The 20,745-nt window shown below is 36.0% G+C and overlaps 1 protein-coding gene across 8 annotated transcripts in view; it reads left to right on the forward strand.

The window, feature by feature from the left end:
• POU2F1 (POU class 2 homeobox 1) overlaps positions 1–20,745 on the forward strand; it is a 107,367-nt gene that overhangs the window by 37,458 nt on the left and 49,164 nt on the right. For all 8 annotated transcript variants that reach the window (XR_003002913.1, XM_024742453.1, XM_024742452.1 and 5 more), the window contains exons 3-8: positions 8,908–9,008; positions 11,261–11,314; positions 13,205–13,324; positions 15,484–15,672; positions 17,116–17,242; positions 18,354–18,448. Coding sequence is in view for 7 of the 8 variants with exons in the window: in XM_024742453.1 (XP_024598221.1) it covers positions 8,908–9,008; positions 11,261–11,314; positions 13,205–13,324; positions 15,484–15,672; positions 17,116–17,242; positions 18,354–18,448 (686 nt within the window). In the remaining variant the exon portion in view is untranslated. The remainder of the gene's footprint in view (positions 1–8,907; positions 9,009–11,260; positions 11,315–13,204; positions 13,325–15,483; positions 15,673–17,115; positions 17,243–18,353; positions 18,449–20,745) is intronic.

The raw sequence follows: 20,745 nt of genomic DNA on the forward strand, positions 1-20,745 counted from the left end.
AATCCATTTTGAGTTTATTTTTGTGTATGGTGTTAGGGAGTGTTCTGATTTCATTCTTTTACAGGTAGCTGTCCAGTTTTCCCAGCACCACTTATTGAAGAGACTGTCTTTTCTCCATTATATATCTTTGCCTCCTTTGTCATAGATTTGTTGACCATAGGTTCGTGGGTTTATCTCTGGGCTTTCTATGTTGTTCCATTGATCTATGTTTCTGTTTTTGTGCCAGTACCATATTGTCTTGATTACTGTAGCTTTGTAGTATAGTCTGAAGTCAGGGAGTCTGATTCCTCCAGCTTCGTTTTTTTCCCGCAAGACTGCTTTGGCTATTCGGGGTCTTTTGTGTTTCCATACAAATTTTAAGATGATCTAGTTCCGTAAAAAATGCCATTGGTAATTTGATAGGGATTGCATTGAATCTGTAGATTGCTTTGGGTAGTGTAGTCATTTTCACAATATTGATTCTTCCAATCCAAGACCATGGTATATCTCTCCGTCTGTTGGTATCATCTTTAATTTCTTTCATCAGTGTCTTATAGTTTTCTGCATACAGGTCTTTTGTCTCCCTAGGTAGGTTTATTCCTAGGTATTTTATTCTTTTTGTTGCAATGGTAAATGGGAGTGTTTCCATAATTTCTCCTTCAGATTTTTCATCATTAGTGTATAGGAATGCAGGAGATTTCTGTGCATTAATTTTGTATCCTGCAACTTTACCAAATTCATTGATTAGCTCTAGTAGTTTTCTGGTGGCATTTTTAGGATTCTCTATGTATAGCATCATGTCATCTGCAAACAGTTACAGTTTTAAGAAGTCAGTCTTTTTTAAAAGACAGATCACATTAGAGACTGACTGCTTTGGAGACAACACTGAAGGATAAATTGAAAGGAAGCTTATTTTAGGAAAACTGAAATTGAACAAAAATTTGTTATCACTAATTGTAATACTGATGATAGCGAATTTGAAAAATACAGATTCGTGTATCTGTTAACATTTGATGTGTTTGATGTGTTTTGGAGACATATTTTTCCAAAAGTTGTCTTTATTCAATATAGTATTATTTCTCATGAACTGTAAAGTTTGATTTGGTACATTTAAAAATTTTTTTATTGTAAAGTTAAATAGCTGGAGTAACAAGCTGTGAGGTGGAAACCAAAGGTTCAAAATTCTTACACCTCATCATCTCCTATCTCTTTATGAGCCTGACCTTGGTGCAATTACTGGTTAGTCACTTAGTTAATAATCTTCACCAGTCAGGGTTGCGTTGGACTCCTTGGTCATACAATGGTGTAGTAGAACGAGCAATGGGAAGAGAGGCAAGGAGGTCTGTGTTCCAATCTGGGCCCAATTACTGTCCAGCTCAGTTATTTCAGTAGAAGTGATTTTGTATATTTTTTATTTTTCTCATTTGTAAATCAGGGAGGTTTCTTCATTCCTTTTGATGGTCCCTTTCAGTTTTGCCTTTTCTAAAATGTTGTATAAATGAAATCATACAGATGTACCCTTTGAGTCTGATTTCTTTCCCTTAGCATGGTATGTTTGTGTGTTTTGTAGCTTAGTTTTATCTCTTTCCTCCTTCCTACAAAATGTTGAAGAAGTATCAAATGTGTTGCAGTAGTAAATAGAAGTTATAGATTATTCCTTTTGTGTTTTGAGAGGTGGGAAACATAAAGAAAGGTAGCATATGATCTGAGCACTGAAAGGAGTTGAAAAGCCTAAAACCTCTGCAAATCTGGGAAGTAAGAACTATTTGTCAAGAGAGGAAACCTTTGCATATTTCATCCTTGACTGCTGACTACCAAGAAAGAAACAGAACTTCCTGGGAGATGAGGACTTGCCAATTCTTAAACTCCATGTAAATTTCACCTATCTCTCAGCTGGGCCTTCACTGTAACTGGTGTCCTTGGATTCACTTCTAATGATTCTCTGTCACATTCCTCATTACATATTCCCAAATCTTTTCTCTTGTCCAGAACTTCCCTATCTTATCTCTGTTTTGCTGTTTTTTTCTGAAAATGACGACCTTTTGATTACTTAGAAAGTTTAGCTATCTGATTTAGCCCCACTACCTTCCTCCTCATCACTTTACATTTTTTCTGTTTTCACCACCTCCTCCTTTTCTTTTGCATCTAAGAAAGAAATATCAGGAATTCCCTGGCTTTACAGTGGTTAGGACCCCACGCTTCCACTGCCAGGGGACTGGGTTCAATCCCTGGTTGAGGAACTAAGATCCCACAAGCCACGTGGTGTGGCCAAAAAAAAAAACGAAAGAAAGAAATATCCTTCTTCTTCTTCTCCATTATTATAATCCTCTACATTTCCCTCTTAGTTCGGTCTCTTCTCATATCCTTCAGGTTCCTGCCCCTTTTTGTTCTTAACATCTTCAGTGTATCTCTTCCTATAGAATCTTTCCTCTCAATCTTTCAATAGACTTAGGTTTCATCTGTCTATAAACCTTTCCTTCCACCCTGTCTACCCCTTTGAACTACCATCCTCTCTCGCTCCCACCACTGCTAGACTTACTGGAATAAATGAGCCCAACTTAGCACCTTGACTTCATTACCATCTGCTTTTTTCTTTGCTTCTTGCTATCTGGATGTGACCCCAAAACTTTTTGCAACTCTTTGGTCATTGTTGATGTTTTTCTTTTACTGTTTTAATATAAAAGCAGTAATTGTAAAAACCTGTATATAAACATGTATGTATGGTTTAAGCACTTATGTGTCTACCACTCTGACCACAAAACAGTTACCATGTCCCAGAAGGCCACTGTAGGTCCACTCTGATCATATGCTTCTACCGCAGAGGTTACCATCATCCTGAATTTAGCGTTAATGATCACATTGCTTTTCTTTCCATTTTTTTCATCTATGTATTTATTATCCTCAAATAATATATTACTTAGATTTACCTGTTTCCATTTTGTAAGTTGAATCATACTATATATATTCTATGACTGGTTTCTTTTGTTCAACATGATGTTTTGGGGATTCATCCAAGTTGGTACGTATATCTATAATTCATTTTCACGGGATATATAATCCCATTATATGAATGTATCACAATTTTTCTATCCATTCTATTACTGATGGACATTTTCATTGTTTTTAGACTTTTGCTGTTATAAACATTACTGCTATAAATAATTTTGTACTTATCTCTTGATGCATATGTGTGAAAAAGTCTCTAGAGTATTTACTTAATAGTGTAGTTGCCGAACTTTTTCCAGTGTTATTCAGTACTGCCAGCCACAACCAATTTTCCAAAGCGTTAGTACTGATTTATACTGGTACCAACAACAGACGAGAATTTCACAGTCTCACCAAAACTTGCTATTAACCAACTTTGTAGTTTTAGCCAATCTAGTGGGTGTAAAATGCTATCTCATTGGGATTTTATTGTATTTCCCTAGTTTCCAAGTATGTTGAATAGCCTTTCTTGTGTTTGTGGGCCATTTATGTTTCTTCTTTTGTGAAATTCTTATTCATTTCTTTTTCCTGTTTTATTTTTCTATTGGGTTTCTTTTTAATTGATTCATAGGAGTTCTTTGTGTGTTCTGATACTAATCCTTTGTTGTTTGTATGTATTGCAAATATTTTCTCTTTTTCATTAATTTTACATAGTCCTTTAATGAACAAAGCTTGCAAGTAGTTAAATGTATGTCTTTTCAAGTTTGCGGTCATGTAAAGAAATCCTCTCCTTTAACAAGGTTATAATGATATTCTCTTACATTGTCTTCTAAAAATGTAATAGTTTTACACCTCACACTTAGGTTTTAATCCTCCTGAAATGTCCATTTTCTTTTAATTTTTATTTATTTATTTAGTTTTGGTATGGTATGCATTGATCTATAATAATTTCATTTTTTCCCCAAACTGATACCTAAATATCCATTTATTGAAAACTGCATCCTTTCCTCACTGAGTTGCAGTACCACCTCTGTCACGTTTCAAGTGTCCAAAGATACGTGCTTTGCTTCCAGACTCTCTTTTCTGATCTGTTTGTTTATCCCTGCACTGATATCACACTCTTCTAATTATTATAGCCTTGTGATGAGTCTTGTTATCTTGATAGTGCAAGTCCCTCTACTTTTTGTTTTATAGAACATGTTGGCTCTTTGCCTTTCTATTTAAATTTTAGATTCAGCCTGTCAATTATACACACGCCGCCCCGAGAAAGAGAATGAAAGAAAAGAAGAAAGAAAATAACTTGTTGAGATTTTGATATGAAATTGCTTTGAATCCATAGATGAATCTGGGAAGAACTGATTTCTTTACAATGTTGTCTTTCAATAAGTGAGCCTTTATTTATCTCTTCTTTATTATTTTAAAATAAAGTTTTATAATTTTCTGCTTATAGGACTTGCTGTAGTTTGAGAGATTTATTCCCAGGACTTTATATTTTCTAAGTGCTATAAATAAAATTGTTTAATATTTTTTCATTTGGTGTATAACAAAGGCAATTTTTTTATTTTTTATTTTTTTCGGTACATGCGTCTCTCACTGTTGTGGCCTCTCCCGTTGTGGAGCACAGGCTCCGGACACGCAGGCTCAGCGGCCATGGCTCACAGGCCCAGCCGCTCCGCGGCATGTGGGATCTTCCCTGACCAGGGCACGAACCCGTGTCCCCTGCATCGGCAGGCGGACTCTCAACCACTGCGCCACCAGGGAAGCCTTCAAAGGCAATTTTTAAGTAGATTTTGTGTGTTGCAACCTTATTAAACTGTCTTATTCTGATAATAAATTGTTATATTCCTTAGGATATTCTATATTCATAATCAGATTATCTAAGAAGAAAGTTTTATTTCTTTTTCCCAACTTACCTGTTTTCTTGCCTTATTTTGCTGGCTAAGCCTTCCAATAGCTAACACCCTTATCTTGTTCTTAATCTTAAAGGGAGTGCACTTAATGTTCTCTTTGTCAAGTTAGAGAAGCTTCTTTCTGTTCCTACACCTAGAATTTTTATCATAATTGGATATTGAATTTTATGTAAGCATTTTTCTGCATCCTTTGAGATGATTGTATGATTTTCCCCCTTCAATGAATGTAGGTAATCATATTATGTGAATTTCTTTTAACCCCAAACCAATCTTGCATTCTTGGAATAAATGCATCTTAGTCACAATATTTTATCTTACTAGATTATTTTTGTTATTATTATTTAGGATATTTCCATATATTTAATGAGTACAGCTGGCTTGTTTTTTGCTTTTTCTTTTTTCTTTTTCATACTTATCTTTGTCAGGTTTTGGTATCAAGGTTATGCTGGCCTCATAAATTGTTTGGAAGTGTTTCCTTTTTTTTAACCCCATTCTGGAAAAGGTATATAGGATTGGAATTATTTTTTCCTTGAATTTTTGGAAGCAAGCAGAGTAAAATTGTCTGGGCTTTTCATTTTCTTTTTGGGGTGATTTTTATCTACTAATTCAGTTTCTTCAAATGCTGTGGGACTCTTTGGCTTTTTTTTTTTTCCTTCTTGAGTCAATCTTGATAAGTTATAGTTTCTAGAGAGTTACCTGTTTCTAAGTTTTAATTTTATTGGTTCACAATATCTTTTTTGGTTTCTGTGACATTTTTTGATTGTGCCCTTTCTGTTATCCTTAAATTATTTGCTCCTTCTCTTTTATTTTATTTTAACTTACCAGATGTTTGTAAGTTATATGATTCTTTTGAAAGAACCGAAGTGATGTTTCTGTTATGTGTTTTTCCCCCTATTTCATTAATTTTTAGTCTTACCTTTATTAATGCCTTTCTTCTGTTCTCTTTAGATTAATTTCTTTCTTCTTTCTCAGTACTTAATCCTTATCTTTTACCATTTGATCATAGTACTAAACTACCCTGTCCTTGCAGCTCTGTCTTCTCTGGCTCCTGAGGCACACTGGTCTTGAGGGGGTTGTTTCCTACTTTTCTAACTGCTTCCTCTGACTCTTTGTCTTTACATCTCCAATGTAGGTGCCCTCTTATCTTCAACCTTCTTTTCTCTATATGTGGTCTCTAGTCTACCATGATTCGAACTTAGGATTTTTCAACTTTATGATGGTGCAAAAACCATATGCACTCAGTAGAAACCATACTTCGAATCTTGAATTTTGGTCTTTTCCTGGGCTAGATGCTGGGCGGCAGCGGAAGCCACAGCTCCCAGTCAGCCACATGATCAGGAGGGGAAACAGCCAATATACTTACAACCATGCTGCACCTATGCAGCCATTCGTTTTTCACTTTCAGTACATTATTCAGTAAGTTACATGAGACAGTCAACATTAAGTGTTCTGAGCACATTTAAGGTGGGTCAGGCTAAGCTATGATGTTCTGTAGATTAGGTGTGTTAAATGCATTTTTGACTCATGATATTTTCAATTTAGGAAGGGTTTATCAGAATGTAACCCCATCGTTAAGGAAGATCTATACATATATCCATCTTAATTAATAGACATTTTTACTTTCCTAATATCAACTACCACTTATCTGTGAGTGAATTTAGGTACAATCAGGGACCCATTCCTTGTCTTACCTCTTCCACTAACTAGCTATGACATCTTGAGCAATTGATTAATATCCCTTAATCTCTGTTTCTTCACCAAGGAGGTGTTGTATACAAGATCTGTGAAGTTTACCTCAGTAATACTGTTCTAGAGACAACCTTATAAACTCTTCAGCTCTGGCCTCTGTCATTTCTAAATTCCTCTGGATCACCTTTCTTAGATGTTTTATTAGGGTTTCTCAAACTCTATACTATATCTTACGTTAAACTTCTTATGTCATTCACCCTCTCCCCCAACCTTTTAATTTCCCTGGTTGCTCCTTTGGATGTTGCTGTTTTCTCAGGCTCGCATTTGGTTTTGGCTCGCAGCATCCCTGTCTCTCCATACTGTCTTCATACTCAAGTCTGATTAGGGTGCATGTGTGTGTGTATCTGTTCCCCTCTCCTTTCTTTAGCCCAGATTATGTCGTTATGTTCTACAAGAATGATTTCTATGTAATGTCTACTTTCTTCTACCTCTCACCTCCCAGTGGAGCCTCAGCACCTTAATTTTTTAAAAAATACCTGCCTTAGACCTCTGCTTATCTGAGTTGTTGTCTAAGTATTTTTTTCACCAAACCATGCTTTGGATACCATACCTTTATGCCACCCCTCCCCAACCCCAAGAGGCTGAGCCAGGGCACTTAAATAGTATTACCTGTAGGACACTGGAGTAGGCTTTGTAGCAGGGATACCAGCAATGAGACAGTCTTGCATTATATAGTTCTCTGTGATTTACAAGAAGCTTGTTATCATTTTTATGAGAACTTGAAAATGGAACCAGTGTGTGGAATTTTTATGGTCTCCATGAGAGTGAAATATTTGGTTCTGGAAGACATCTTCATTTGGTGATATGTTAATCTCTAAGTGCTTGTCTCTGTTTTTCAAAATCTTATCTTCTTTTAGCGTTGTTGATTTATTTAATAAATCTTGAGCATGTTTCTCTAAGGGTGCACAGTCTTAAAATCTTGATGTTTAAGTAATGATTTCCTGCATCAAGATAGAGACAGCAGCTAATGACAAACGTGCAACTTTAGAATAGTGAAACTTCTCTGTGTGGCTTGGAAGGGACCCTAGTTACCTTAAATTTTATTTCATACTAGTTTCTCACTACTTGACACAAGCATGTACTCTTTTAATTCCATTAGTTGTATGTGTCTAAGTAGTTCTATATTTCCTATGAGAAATTTTAGGAAAAACCATAAGAGAACAATCACTGTGGGATTTTTCAAGGAGGTGAAATATATGTACACTTTTTTAATAATTATCTCAAAGAAACCTTAAATAGCTCTGTGAGTCATGTGATCTACCTAATTATTCTATTAAAGTGATACATTTGCTAGCAGTTAGCTAGGATATATAATGGCAGCAGTTAGCACCCTTTTAGAAATACTGCCTGAGGTTTCTAACTTGTACTCTTTTAACTGGTCTGCTCTATGTGTACACACAGGGGTGAGGATGAGAAGATGAGGTGTTCCAGTGGTAGGAAATGGAAGCTCAGTACCATGTTCACATGACTCAATGATTCTTGCAGGTTTCCACAGTCTGTTATATTTTATTCAGTACAAAGTATTCTGGTTATTTCTAAGTAAGAGCTGGATATAGTAATTTTAAAACAATGTATTATATCACTTAGAAAATATTTCTGGGTATTAGGCTGGTATGTCTTTCCATAGATTAGTCCTATTCTAACATTAGATTGCAGCATGTGTGGTTAAAGGCACTGGCATAACATTTAGAAAATTATAATGATAGCAGAGCCCTTGCTAATTAGATGCACGCCACAATCTATACTTTAGGATTGAAGAAATTAGTAAAACCATTTTGTTTATCTTGTAAATGATTGCTTTTACTGTCAGATTGTCATTTATTAAGGCATTTTAAGTTAAGAGTAAATTCATCTCGGTCTTGGCAAAGTCACCTGTGAATTTCTTCTGTCCAAGCCAAGTACTGAGAAGGGAGAGACTAGAAGAGAGCCTTGGTACCCCCCCTTAGAACTCTGTCTCTACCAGTCTTCACGACAGTATAATAATGATAATCTCTTCTTCAAGCCACCTTAGGTTTCATGCTTGTTCTGACCCCACTTGCTCTCCAGTCACTGCTTTCCCTTCTGAACTAACACAATCTTATGATTGTAATTCATTATTTATAATTTTGTTTCTGTTTCTTAAGCTTTATCTGTGTTCATGTACTTGTCCTACAGTACTGCCTTTAGAAGAAAAATCATTTTACTGTATTTCCTTGTTCTTTTGAATCTCTTTTCCTCCTTGGAGGTACTTAGAAAAATGCTTATACAAAATAGGTGCTTGATAAATGCACCTCTTTAAGAAAAATCTGGTGCTTATTTCAGTTTTTGTATTTTTAATAGTTATATTATTTTGCTTGCTTTCTAGGCACACAAACCAATGGTCTGGACTTTCAGAAGCAGCCTGTGCCTGTTGGAGGAGCAATCTCAACAGCCCAGGCCCAGGCTTTCCTTGGACATCTCCATCAGGTAGAATGTTCTGCTCAACCATATGTGAGAGTAAAAAACGGAGGCATGGAATGCTAGGGCCTGGGGAAGCGATTTCAGAATGTGGGACTGTTTAAGTTGATTAAAGCCTGGTGCTATCAGCATCTAATCATGTCATTCTGAATGGTTAGTATGGAATCCTATAGATTAGTTGACTGTATAGCTATTGACCCCACAGCTGTGTGAACAAAAGAGTTCCTTGTTACAAACACAATATATTTATGACAACTGGGTTACTGTTTTTGTGAGTGTGGCCTGTGGTGGCTGACTGAAGGTAGTAAATGACAAAGTCATCCAAAATGATGTCGCTCCCATTGCCTGAGACCTGCTATGTAAGGCTCTAAGCTCACAGCTCATAGCCCTTCTTTAAAACAGTTTCAAACCATTTTGATTTGGGCTACTCAGAGCCTTTGCTTGACTGTGAACCCCCTGGTTTGGGGTTCAACTTTATTACCCTTATGTTACATGAATTTCTCCCAAGTCTAAAACAGGCTGTGGATTCTGTTCATCCACATTTTAGCTTTAAGGTATAGGGAAAGAGAATATAAAAACAAACATTGACTCCCCAAGAGTTTTGGGATGTGGGAACTGGTTGAAAATGGAAAGTAAATAAAACAATGGAAACATTTGGGAGATAGATTATCAGAGTGTCTCAACCCCTTGATTTATATTAACATAAATCAAGATTTATTTATGATAAATTTATTTATGACTTATTAGAGCAATACTTTGTGTAACTTGGTGATCTTTACCTCAGATAAACCCTAGAACCAATTTAGTGTTCAAATTGTGTTGGTCAGCAGTGTTGGTGGTAGTGACTTTAGTGATGATAGTGCCTGATGGTATTAGTGGTAGAGGTTCAATGAAAAGCACATATGGACATAAAATAGTAGATATTCAATAACTATTTGTTGAACAAATGAATGAATGGTAAAATATATGGGAATACAGAGGAAGAAATGATTAACTCGTCCTGTGTAGTCTAAGACATTATCGTAGAGAGGATGATTTTTGAGCCAAGTTTTAAAGGTTGTTGGGAGCTAGCTAAATGGAGTTGTAATGGGATGCTCTCACTTTTTATTTTCAACTTTCTATTTTGAAAACTTTCAAATCTATAGAAAAGTTATAACCATAGAACAATTTTCAACCAAAAGCTCTTCATCTGGCATCACTAATTGTTACTTTATTACCATGTATTCTTAATCTGTGTGTGTTTGTACACATACATTTTGTGTGTTTATATATATGTCAACTTGTCCCATTATTGTGATACTGAATTTGATCATTTGATTAAGGTAGAGTCTCAGATTTGTCTACTGTAAAGGTAACTTTCTTCCTCATAATTAGTAAATAATGAGGAGATACTTTAAGACTTGTAAATACCTTGTTCCTCAACAGAGTTTTACCCAGAAACATCATGATTTAAATAAAATTACAAAGAAACTTTATCTCCTTTAAATCTTTGTACCTGAAACTCCTTCCTCTGGCTCTTTGACTGACTTCTTAGCCTTTGATCTTAAACATACTATCTTTTCATATAGTTCTCCCTTGGTTACACTATGTCTAAAGTGTGTTCTCCAGAAACCTCTGGATTTTGTTCTGTTTTAGGTGCTTTTTTCTCTTTTCTCTCTCTTTTTTTGTTTTTTATTTGGAGGGAGGGTTCTTATTTCAACTCACAGGACTTTCAGTTTAAATAAAGGACACCGCACTCAGTTAATTTTAGTTAGCTCTGAACTCTATACTGATCTCCATATCAACACTTAAGTTCAGGAAATCTTGATGCTGTGTGATAAATCCAAAATGGAATTCTTATCTTCATGTTAATGACACTACCATTTTCTGAGTCTTCCAAATTTGAACCTGGAATAATACATGACTTTTTTTTTCTTCATCTATATCCAGTCAGTTGCCACGATCCTATGTAGCACCTTGAAATACTGTTCATGTTTCCTATTTCTAATTCCCACTACTGCCATTCTAGGGTTGGTTTCCATTTATTCTATCCTAGTTTATATAACAATCCAGTTATTTTGTACAATGTTGCTCAATTTGGATTTGTCTGATGTTTCATCACAGTTAGATCAGGTTATATACTTTGGGAAGGAATACACTGTAAATAACGCTTGGTTCTAACTCAGTAAAACATACAATTGTAGAGGGTTGTTGATGACCACCTCTAATGATGGATGTCAACAGTATTAGACTAGAACTTCCCCGATTTCTTTACTTAATAGGTCCAGCTCGCTGGAACAAGTTTACAGGCTGCTGCTCAGTCTTTAAATGTACAGGTAAGCTGGGACATGGGATTATGGATCAATTTTTCTATTCATTTTTACCATATTTTTCTAATTTTCTGTAATGAGTATGCAATAATTTTATAATGAAAATACTTAGAATTATTACTTTTTTTCTTACTGAATCTCATAAAGATTTAAATAATGATAATAGTTGCCATTAATGAAAATCCATTTTATATTATTCCACTGTGAATGTCCACAGGTGAACAAGAAAAGTCTACTTTTAAAGTTTTATATGTAAGTTCGGTAAAAATGTTTCTCAGTTGTACAGCCATAACACATGCCTAAACACAAAGCAAAAGAATACCTTAAATGTCCTTTTGTTTCCAAATGTATTTTTATTTATCATTTTTCATATCTTAGGAAAACACTATAATATAGGAAAGAGCACTGGAATGAAAGACAGAGGTCCTAGGTTTGAATTCTCATTCTGCCACTAACTAGCTGTTTGAACTTTGGCAAGTCACTTAACCTCCTGGGGCGCATTTTTTTCTTATACAGTTGGCACTCCCTATCCCTAGGTTCCAAATCTGCTGGTACAGAGGGCTGGCTGACTGTGAGGGACTTTAGCATCCACAGATTTTGGTGTCCATGGGGGGTCCTGGGACTAATCCTCTGTGGATGCCAAGGGGCAACTGCATGTATTTAAGTGGGGAAATTTAGAAGATCACCAGAGGTCCTCTCTGCTCTAAAATGTTGTGAGTTTGAGGATTGCAATTAAACATATTTATAAACATTAATGGGCTTCATACAGTCAAAATTTTGAAGACAACACTTAAATCTGGGTGCTTTGTTTCTATGAACCATATGGTAAAACGTGCAAAGTTCAAGTATTATGCATGACTCCATAATATTTCAATCAACCTGCTGCTTCCTTTCATCATAGTGTTTAGGTAACTAACAGTCAAGAGGAAAAAACAGTATCCTGGAAGGTTGATTTCAGTGTTGCTAATGCCTAAAGACCTTGGGTTGAGCATTCCATGAAACCGAGTAGAGTATGGACCTAGTAACACATGGAGACAAGAAGAGAAAAGAAAAGGAGATAATGTGACCTTCCTTTCTGAGAGAGAGGAGGCGGAAAATTGCCTTGGTTTCCATGGTAAACTTTCATCCCTTAGAGAGATGTTGGCAAACAGGCTGAATCTCCAGTGCGGAATGTTTACAGTCTTGCACTGTAATTATCTCTCAATGACTGGCAGAATTAATCAGAGCCTTTATGTTAATTAGCCTTGCTGCAGTCCCCAAAACAGGTGGTGGGAAATATGCAAATCTATGCAGAATTTTCATGCTCTGCATAACCAGTTTTAATTACCATAAAATTTTCTCTCAGTGCCCCTTTCCAGGAGTATGTTCTCTTTCCCTCTTGACTGCAGCATTTTCTAAGTTTGTGTGTTACTTGATGGGGGATGCTGAATTTATAGTTCTTCAAAATATTAGACGAAAAGTTCTGTGGGTCAAGTAATCAATTTATAAGATGGTATATAAGGAAGTTTTAGACTGACCACCAAAGACATGTCAAAATGTTGGAATGGAGGGTCTGTCTAATGTAAACATAGGTTGAAATTGTATTCTTCCCTTACTCCTTACTTCCAGAGTTGAGGATTTGGGTTTGTGAAAAATTCTGTTGACTCGTGGAGGACCAAATTATTTTTTCTTCTTAAAAATTATAATTGCAGCTTTGCTGATACTGGAACAAAAAATCTGAAAACTTAATACGTAAAATTAGGAAAATACAAAGGTTTAGAAGAAAGGAAAAGAGTGAAATCAGAAAACTCATGATTAGATAAGTCTGTATTGTAAATAATTCTTAAAACATGGAATTGTGAGTACATTTTTTTAAAATCAACTATTTTAAATCTTTTATTCCCCCCCCCACCTCAGTCTAAATCTAATGAAGAATCGGGGGATTCACAGCAGCCAAGCCAGCCTTCCCAGCAGCCTTCAGTGCAGGCAGCCATTCCCCAGACCCAGCTCATGCTGGCTGGAGGACAGATAACTGGGGTAAGTTTTCACTGAGAAATTTGTAACAAACTTTCTCTGTGTCAGAACTGCCATTGGGGGACTTCCCTGACAGTCCAGTGGTTGAGACTTTGCCTTCCAGTGCAGGGGGTGTGGATTTGATCCCTGGTCAGGGAGCTAAGGTCCCACATGCCTCACTGCCAAAAAACCAAAACATAAAACAGAAGCAATATTGTAACAAATTCAATAAAGACTTTAAAAAAATGGTCCACATCCAAAAAAATCTTTCAAAAAAAAAAAAAACTGCCATTGGTCAATATCTGATTAGAACTGTTGGCTGTAGCAGACAGTAGTAACACGGCTATGCCTGGCACTGTTATGTCTTTAAAGGAACTTCCTGCACCGTAAGCAGCTCTGAGAAAGGAACTGTCTTTGTCACGAGTTTTCAGGGTATTTTTTCTTACTATTGCAGATATGCTCTGGGTAAACTAAGGACTTTTTAAAATTCACGTTTCAACCGTTGCTTCATCATGCAGTGGCGTCACGATCCCATGGTTGAGACGGTTACAGTGATGAAATTGTAGTTGTCAGTTTGGAGTTAAAACATCACTGCAGAGTAATGGATTAGTACCTACAAAAGAAAAACATTTTAAGTTACCGTATAGCGTTCTAAAATGAAACTTCTGATCTCATATCCTGGCTCTGTAGTTTACTGTATTGGCTAATTACTTCATCTCTCTGTGCCTCAGTTTTCCTTCAGTTAAATGAAGATGTTAATAATACTTATCTAACAGTATTGTTTTAAAGATTAAGAGTAATAACATACATAAAACTCATAGAACAGTGCTTGGCATGTAGTAGCATTCAATAAATGTCATCTGTTTTTATCGATAGTAAATTGGCCTGTGCAAATATATTAAGCTTTTAACTTTTGAGCTGTCTTCGCTCTGAGACATCATTAAAAATATTTTTCCAATGTTGACAATTTGTCTATTAAGTTATCTTTTTTGGGGGGTCGAGAGGAGTGGTAAGTTATTTGTTATTCAATTCACATCATGTCAACCCACAAAATTTTTTATTTCCTTCATTTCAGTTAAGTTTGTTTTGGCAGTGGTGGAAGGCTCTTTTAAGAACTGTTGCAAACTTGTTTACGAAATCCCATCAGTAGAGATTAATATATGTTATGTTATATAAAATATTTATAAACGTATCTCAAAGCGTATTGGGTTTTTGAATGATTTGATTTTGATTCTTATATCTCTAATGCACAAACTGTATCAGACCCTTTTTGAAAGAGGATTGTGCCATTAAGTGACTGTACATGCGCTTCAGAATATTCCTTCTTGGTTTGATCAGAACATGTCACCAAAAAGAAGGTATAACATACTTATCACTTTAAGTGTGTTTGAAATAAGTTGCACTATGAAAGCAAGTTTAAATCTTCAAATACATTTCCTGTTTTCTTTGGGTTTTGTTTTGAGTGACTAGTGTTTACAATAGTTGGAGACACTTGGGATTCCAGGTTCAGAATGGCTGGAGCTTCTATTAAACTTGGGCATTAGGGTTCATTTGCATGTAAAGAGAGCGGCTGTCACCACCTGTTTCACAGAGATAATGTGTTGGAAAGAGGATGTAAAGTTGCAGAGACCCAATGCTTTCAATAACAGAAAAGGCTGTTGGGGAGGAGGCTGTAGGGACTTGGAAAAGAAACAAATGGACCTCATATTCTTTAGTCATATCTTAGGACATAATGAAATGATGGAATATGGCAGGGATTCATGCTAATGGGAAGCAGCTGGGCCTTATCAGTTCTTTCTTGGTCAGATCCAGCATCCTTGTTCCTCATTCATCTGACTAATCACTTGCTGTTCTGTTGGGTGTAAATTTCTTTTCATATCCTGTCAGCACTGATTCTTTTTTTTCTTGCTTACTAGTTAATTACTTTTTTGCCTGAACCCTAGGGCCTTGGACAAGCTTGAATGATTAAGTCCAGAGTGAGGACCACCATTTTAATTTAAATGGTCTGCTAGTCCCGGTAGCTTGATGGTTAATGAACATTTTATTTTAGCCTCATGCTAACCATGTGAAGTTGGGTAGCTAAGGTTTAATACCACTTGAGTTGCTTACTTCAAAACAGTGGCCTTGCATTAGAGGCCCGTCTCCTTCAACCCTTTCCGACTGTTTGTCCTGATTTTGTTTAGCTGACTTTGACGCCAGCCCAGCAACAGTTATTACTACAGCAGGCACAGGCACAGGCACAGCTGCTGGCTGCTGCAGTGCAACAGCATTCCGCCAGCCAACAGCACAGTGCTGCTGGGGCCACCATCTCAGCCTCCGCCGCCACGCCCATGACTCAGATCCCCCTGTCTCAGCCCATCCAGATCGCACAGGTGAGTGAGTAACTCTCATAGCTGGGGCAGGAAGGGAGGAATAAAATGGCAGGTTTTCTTCGGTATTAAGCTTACTCTCTGATTGTTAGTGTGAGGTAAGTGGTGTAGCCTTCTCTACCACTGAGCTAGAAATAATACATTTGTTTGCTTATTTGAGTTGATATTATAAACACATAACTGATTATTTGAATAACTGACTGTTTATATTAAGTGACAATTCTTGAATAATTGGCTGGCATATTTCTGAAGCAGGGGATTACTGTATTTATTTTAATTAGCTAATTACAGCAGGCATGGGTTCTTTCATGTGCTCTGCAGTGAATGTTGCCACCCATGTGTGAGAGAAACTGCACGTCATCTTTCTGCTAGAGTGATTAGCTCTGTGCAGAATTGCATTAGAGTGTTGTTTGGCTTTAATTTTCGCATTCTAGGGCAAAGTATCCAGAGATAATAAAAATGTATTTAAGAGGCATAGACAGTTCTACCAAGGAGGAAAAAAGGTAAATGAAATCCTTTATCTCAAGGAGAGGAAAAAAGTATAAGTAGTCATATCAGTGAAATGTATGAAGAGTTATTCTGAGTCTAGTGCAGATAAGTATCTTTATCCCCCCAGAGAAGGCTCAGAAATAGACTTAAATTGTAGCTAGAGTTTGACTAAACATTAAAAAAGAACCAGTCAACTAGAAGTGTACAGAATAGATGTCAGGCTAATCTTTATGACTGTTATATACAATCTTTATCAAGATCATGTTTTTATTTTGGCCATTTTTTTCATCACCAAATAAATGTTTTTAGTGCCTAAGCTGTGAGACTCTATGTTGACATTATTCTAATAAGATAATATACATGAAAGTATGTTGAAAATTATAAAATACTAGGCCAATATAAGCAAGTTTAATATGTTGTAGATCAGATTTTTATATGGATAGCTATTTTTTTTAATTTTTACACTGATTTCTCAGTTGAGTTAGATAAGCTGATGCCACATTTCATGAAGCATTATAAATCTTTTAATTTATTGATGCAAGTTCAGACGTAGCACTCTCAATTTTTGCTTAACAAGAGAAAACTCTAATCAAACACTTAAAAACTCAACCTATTCTTTTCTCACGTGAGAGAAAAACCCATATTGGTCTCTACATGTTAAAAACACAACCATAAGCATTTGTTCTGAGGGAATTTTAAATAACTATTGAAAATTAGATACAGCATAAGTCACGACACAATATATGCCCACAGAAATAACAAGTCCTTGTAGCAGCTCCAGGTTTCTTCACATGCTTTGTGAATGCACCCAGAGCATATCCTTGTTGGGAGTTTATAAGAATGTCAAATATTAACTCTTCTTTATTTGGATGGCAGAATTCATCATCTGGGAACCTTAAGATTAAGCAAGCTTTTATTTCAGAGTCTCCAATCCATGTTTTAATCCTAATTTTTTAGGATCTGCAGCAACTGCAACAACTTCAGCAGCAGAATCTCAACCTGCAACAGTTTGTGTTGGTACATCCAACCACCAACCTGCAACCAGCGCAGTTTATCATCTCACAGACGCCCCAGGGCCAGCAGGGTGAGCGCCTCCTTAGGGCTTATTAGTGGTACGGTACACCAAGGCTGTCCACTTGTGTGACATACATGCTGACTACTGTCATTTTGGCCCAGAAGCTGTCCATTAGAACAGTGTTTTTATTAAATTTTATTTAACCTTAAGCTCAGTATTCATGTTGAGAAAAATATTTTTTTTGTCATGCATACCTAATTATTGAAGGTCATCCTTCACTGCCTTTCATCTGTTTAATCAGTAAGGAGGACCATGGGTTTGGCCAAAATTCTAAATTAAATCCTTCAACATGCTGAACATACATTGGATAAATTGCTTTTATGTTCTGATAGTTTTTCATGGGAATGTGTTCAAAGAATGGGCTGAGCATTGTTAAGTATACGCTTCTAACAATCACTTGTTTTCTTTTAAAGTTTAAGAAGGAGAGGGTGTCATGTTAGAAATTGTGCAAATTTTGTGAATTATAAAAAACATCATCAAGGCCTTTTAGTGCTGAATATTGTTGTGTTACTGCTGTATAAAGTTCAATCATGTTTGTAATGGAATCAGTATAGACAGTATCAGAGTATCAAGGCTTCAACTCAAGGAACATTAGTGCATCTCTATTGATTCCTCATTATTTCTGTTTTTTAGCCTTTTTTCTTCTTGATCATTCATTCCAAAATCTTTTGTTGTATAAATAACCTATTCCACTTTCAATGGATAGGATAGCCTGCACCTTTAATGAACTAGATGGTTCTCTGTCCCAGCATATACTAGCTGTTTCTAATGGCTTCTGGGTTAAGAAGTTGAGCTTTTTTTTTTTGGAGTTTCAAGCTGCTTCCATTTAGAATGCTTCTTCACTTTCATCCATTCCTTGGTAAAATAAAGAATTGGCCAATCAGAGAGGTTATTCAGGTTACGCTAAAGACATCTACCAGTTTTAGTTTGTTCCATATCTTCTTGCCCAAATTGTATTTAACAAGACTGAATTTTAGGCAAATAAGACATTAAGAGTTTTAAGACCAGTAAGACTATCTGGGGATCAGTTGGAAATTTTCACTTCACTTTCTCATTTTTTCTTCTGCCATTTGTTCAAGGTAATCTTTAATGTTTGACGTAACATGTTTGTGTTTTACAGGTCTCCTGCAAGCGCAAAATCTTTTAACGCAACTACCTCAGCAAAGCCAAGCCAACCTCCTACAGTCGCAGCCAAGCATCACCCTCACCTCCCAGGTCGGTTTTCTTCCATGAGGGTTGCTTTCTTTTATCCTGTTGTCTTGAGACTCTTTGGGGATTTGTTTAACTTAAAACCACAACCCCTTAATAAAAATAATTCAAATAGTTTTCCAAAACTCACCAAAATTTCAAAGCTAGGCTTATCAGCTTGATAAAGCAGTGCTACCAAATTGATGTAGTCTTTGAAAATCTTCAAGGAGTCCCTATTTTCTTATATTTTCATAAAGAATAACTGTGTTAGCACCAAATGATTAATGAGTTCTGGCTGTTTGACCACCCTCCCCACCCTGATATTTGGCAGTAGAGATTACCGCTTGAGCTAGATCTAGAGCCTGAGTTAAAACCCATCATTGCCCTTTGCTCCTTCTCAGAAACTGCAAAGAAGCTCTTATCTCTGTGTTTTATTCCATCTCAACTTTTAGATGTTGCTTTAGCTAATTTTTACCAGAGTTTAAGGCATCTAGAGGGTCTAGGCAGGTCTAGGCGTCTAGAGGTTTAAGCTTTAGATCTAGTTCTGTTTCTTTCCTAGCTGTGACTTTGAGCATGTCATTTCACCTCTCTGCACCTCTGTTTCCTCATAGGTAAATTAGGTGATGGAACTAGCTGATCCTGAATTCCCCTTCCATCTCTGATTCTCTTTGTCCATAATCGTGGAAGTTATCAGTTAATACTAACAAATTACTAGATTTGACAAAATTCAACAACTGTTTATGATAACAACTCTTCTAGGAATTAGGAGGTAACTTTCCCAGCCTGCTAAAAGGCATCTACAAATAAACCATCATAAAGACTGAATACTTTCTCCCTAAGATCAGGAACAAGGATGTCCACTGTTACCACTTTTATTCAGCATTGCACTGAAGGGCCTAGCAAGGCAATAAGACAAGAAAAATAAATAAAGGACGTATAGATTAGAAAGGAAGAAGTAAAGTGTCTTAATTGGTAGATGACATGATTGTCTATGTAGAAAATCCAAATCCAAGGAATCCAAATCCAAGGAATCTACAAAAAAGTTGCTGGAATTAATAGTTGAGTTTAGCAAGTATGTAGGATACAAAGTCAATATACAGAAATCTATATACTAACAACAGGCATTTGGAAATTTAAATTAAGAAGAAAAATAGTTACAGTAATTAGGGATAAATTTAACAGAACATTTGTAAAACCTGTATATTGAAAACTACAAAATCTTGCTGAGTGAAATTGAAGAAGACCTAAATAAATGGAGAGATATAATGTGTTCATGAAGACTTTGGTTGTTAAAATGTGAGTTCTCTCCAAACTGATCTATAAATTCAACACAGTCCCAATTAATATCTACAGGGTTTCTTTGTAGAAGTTTGCATGGTGTTTCTAACATTTGTACAGGATTGTAGAGGACATAAAATAGCCAAACAATTTTGAAAATTAAGAAAGTTGATGTCAAGAAAATTAAGAAAGTTGATGTCATATGGTAATGGCATATGAATAGAAATGGAACAGAAGTCCAGGACACTCACACACATAGAGCCAACTGATTTCCCACTAAGGTGCCTAAGGATTTCAGTGGGAAAAGGAAAGTCTTGTTTCAGGTGCTAAAACAATTTGCTAGCCATAGGCAAAAAAAAAAAAAAAAATGAACCTTACTCCTTATTTCACAATGATACACAAAGATTAATTTGAAAAGGGTTGCAGACCTAAATTCTAGAAGAAAACTTAGGGGGAAATCTTTGTATCCTTGTGTAAGATAGTGATTTCTTAAGTGGGACACAAAAAGCGCTAACTGTAAAAGAAAACAAATGATAAATTTCATAAAAATTAAAAGCTTCTGTTGGAAAAACAAAAAGAAAAGCCACAGACTGGAAGAAAATATTCTTAAAACTTTTATCTAATAAAAGACTTGTATCCAGAATATATAAAGAACTCATACAACTCAATAAGACAATGTGGTTTTTTTTTAAAAGGGAGTGTATGCAAAATATTTGAAGATACTTCACCAAAGAAGGCACGTAAATACCCAATAAGCATATGAAAAGATGCTCAAAATTATTAGTCATCAGGAAAATGCAAAAGAAATATCACTACACACCCATTAGAATGGGCAAAATTAAAAAGACTATAATAATACCAAGTGTTGATGAGAGTATAAAGCAACTACAGCTCTTATATATTGCCTGTGGGGTTGCAAATTGGTACAGACACTTTGGAAAACATCTTGGCAGTTTCTTATAAAGTTAAATATACATGTACCTTATGACTCAGCAGTTCTACTCTTAGAAATGAATGCATTTGTCCACACAAAGACCTGTGTATGA

This window comes from Neophocaena asiaeorientalis, unplaced genomic scaffold (genome assembly GCF_003031525.2).
Source record: "Neophocaena asiaeorientalis asiaeorientalis breed wild unplaced genomic scaffold, Neophocaena_asiaeorientalis_V1.1 scaffold99, whole genome shotgun sequence".
Taxonomy (NCBI): Eukaryota; Metazoa; Chordata; class Mammalia; order Artiodactyla; family Phocoenidae; genus Neophocaena; species Neophocaena asiaeorientalis.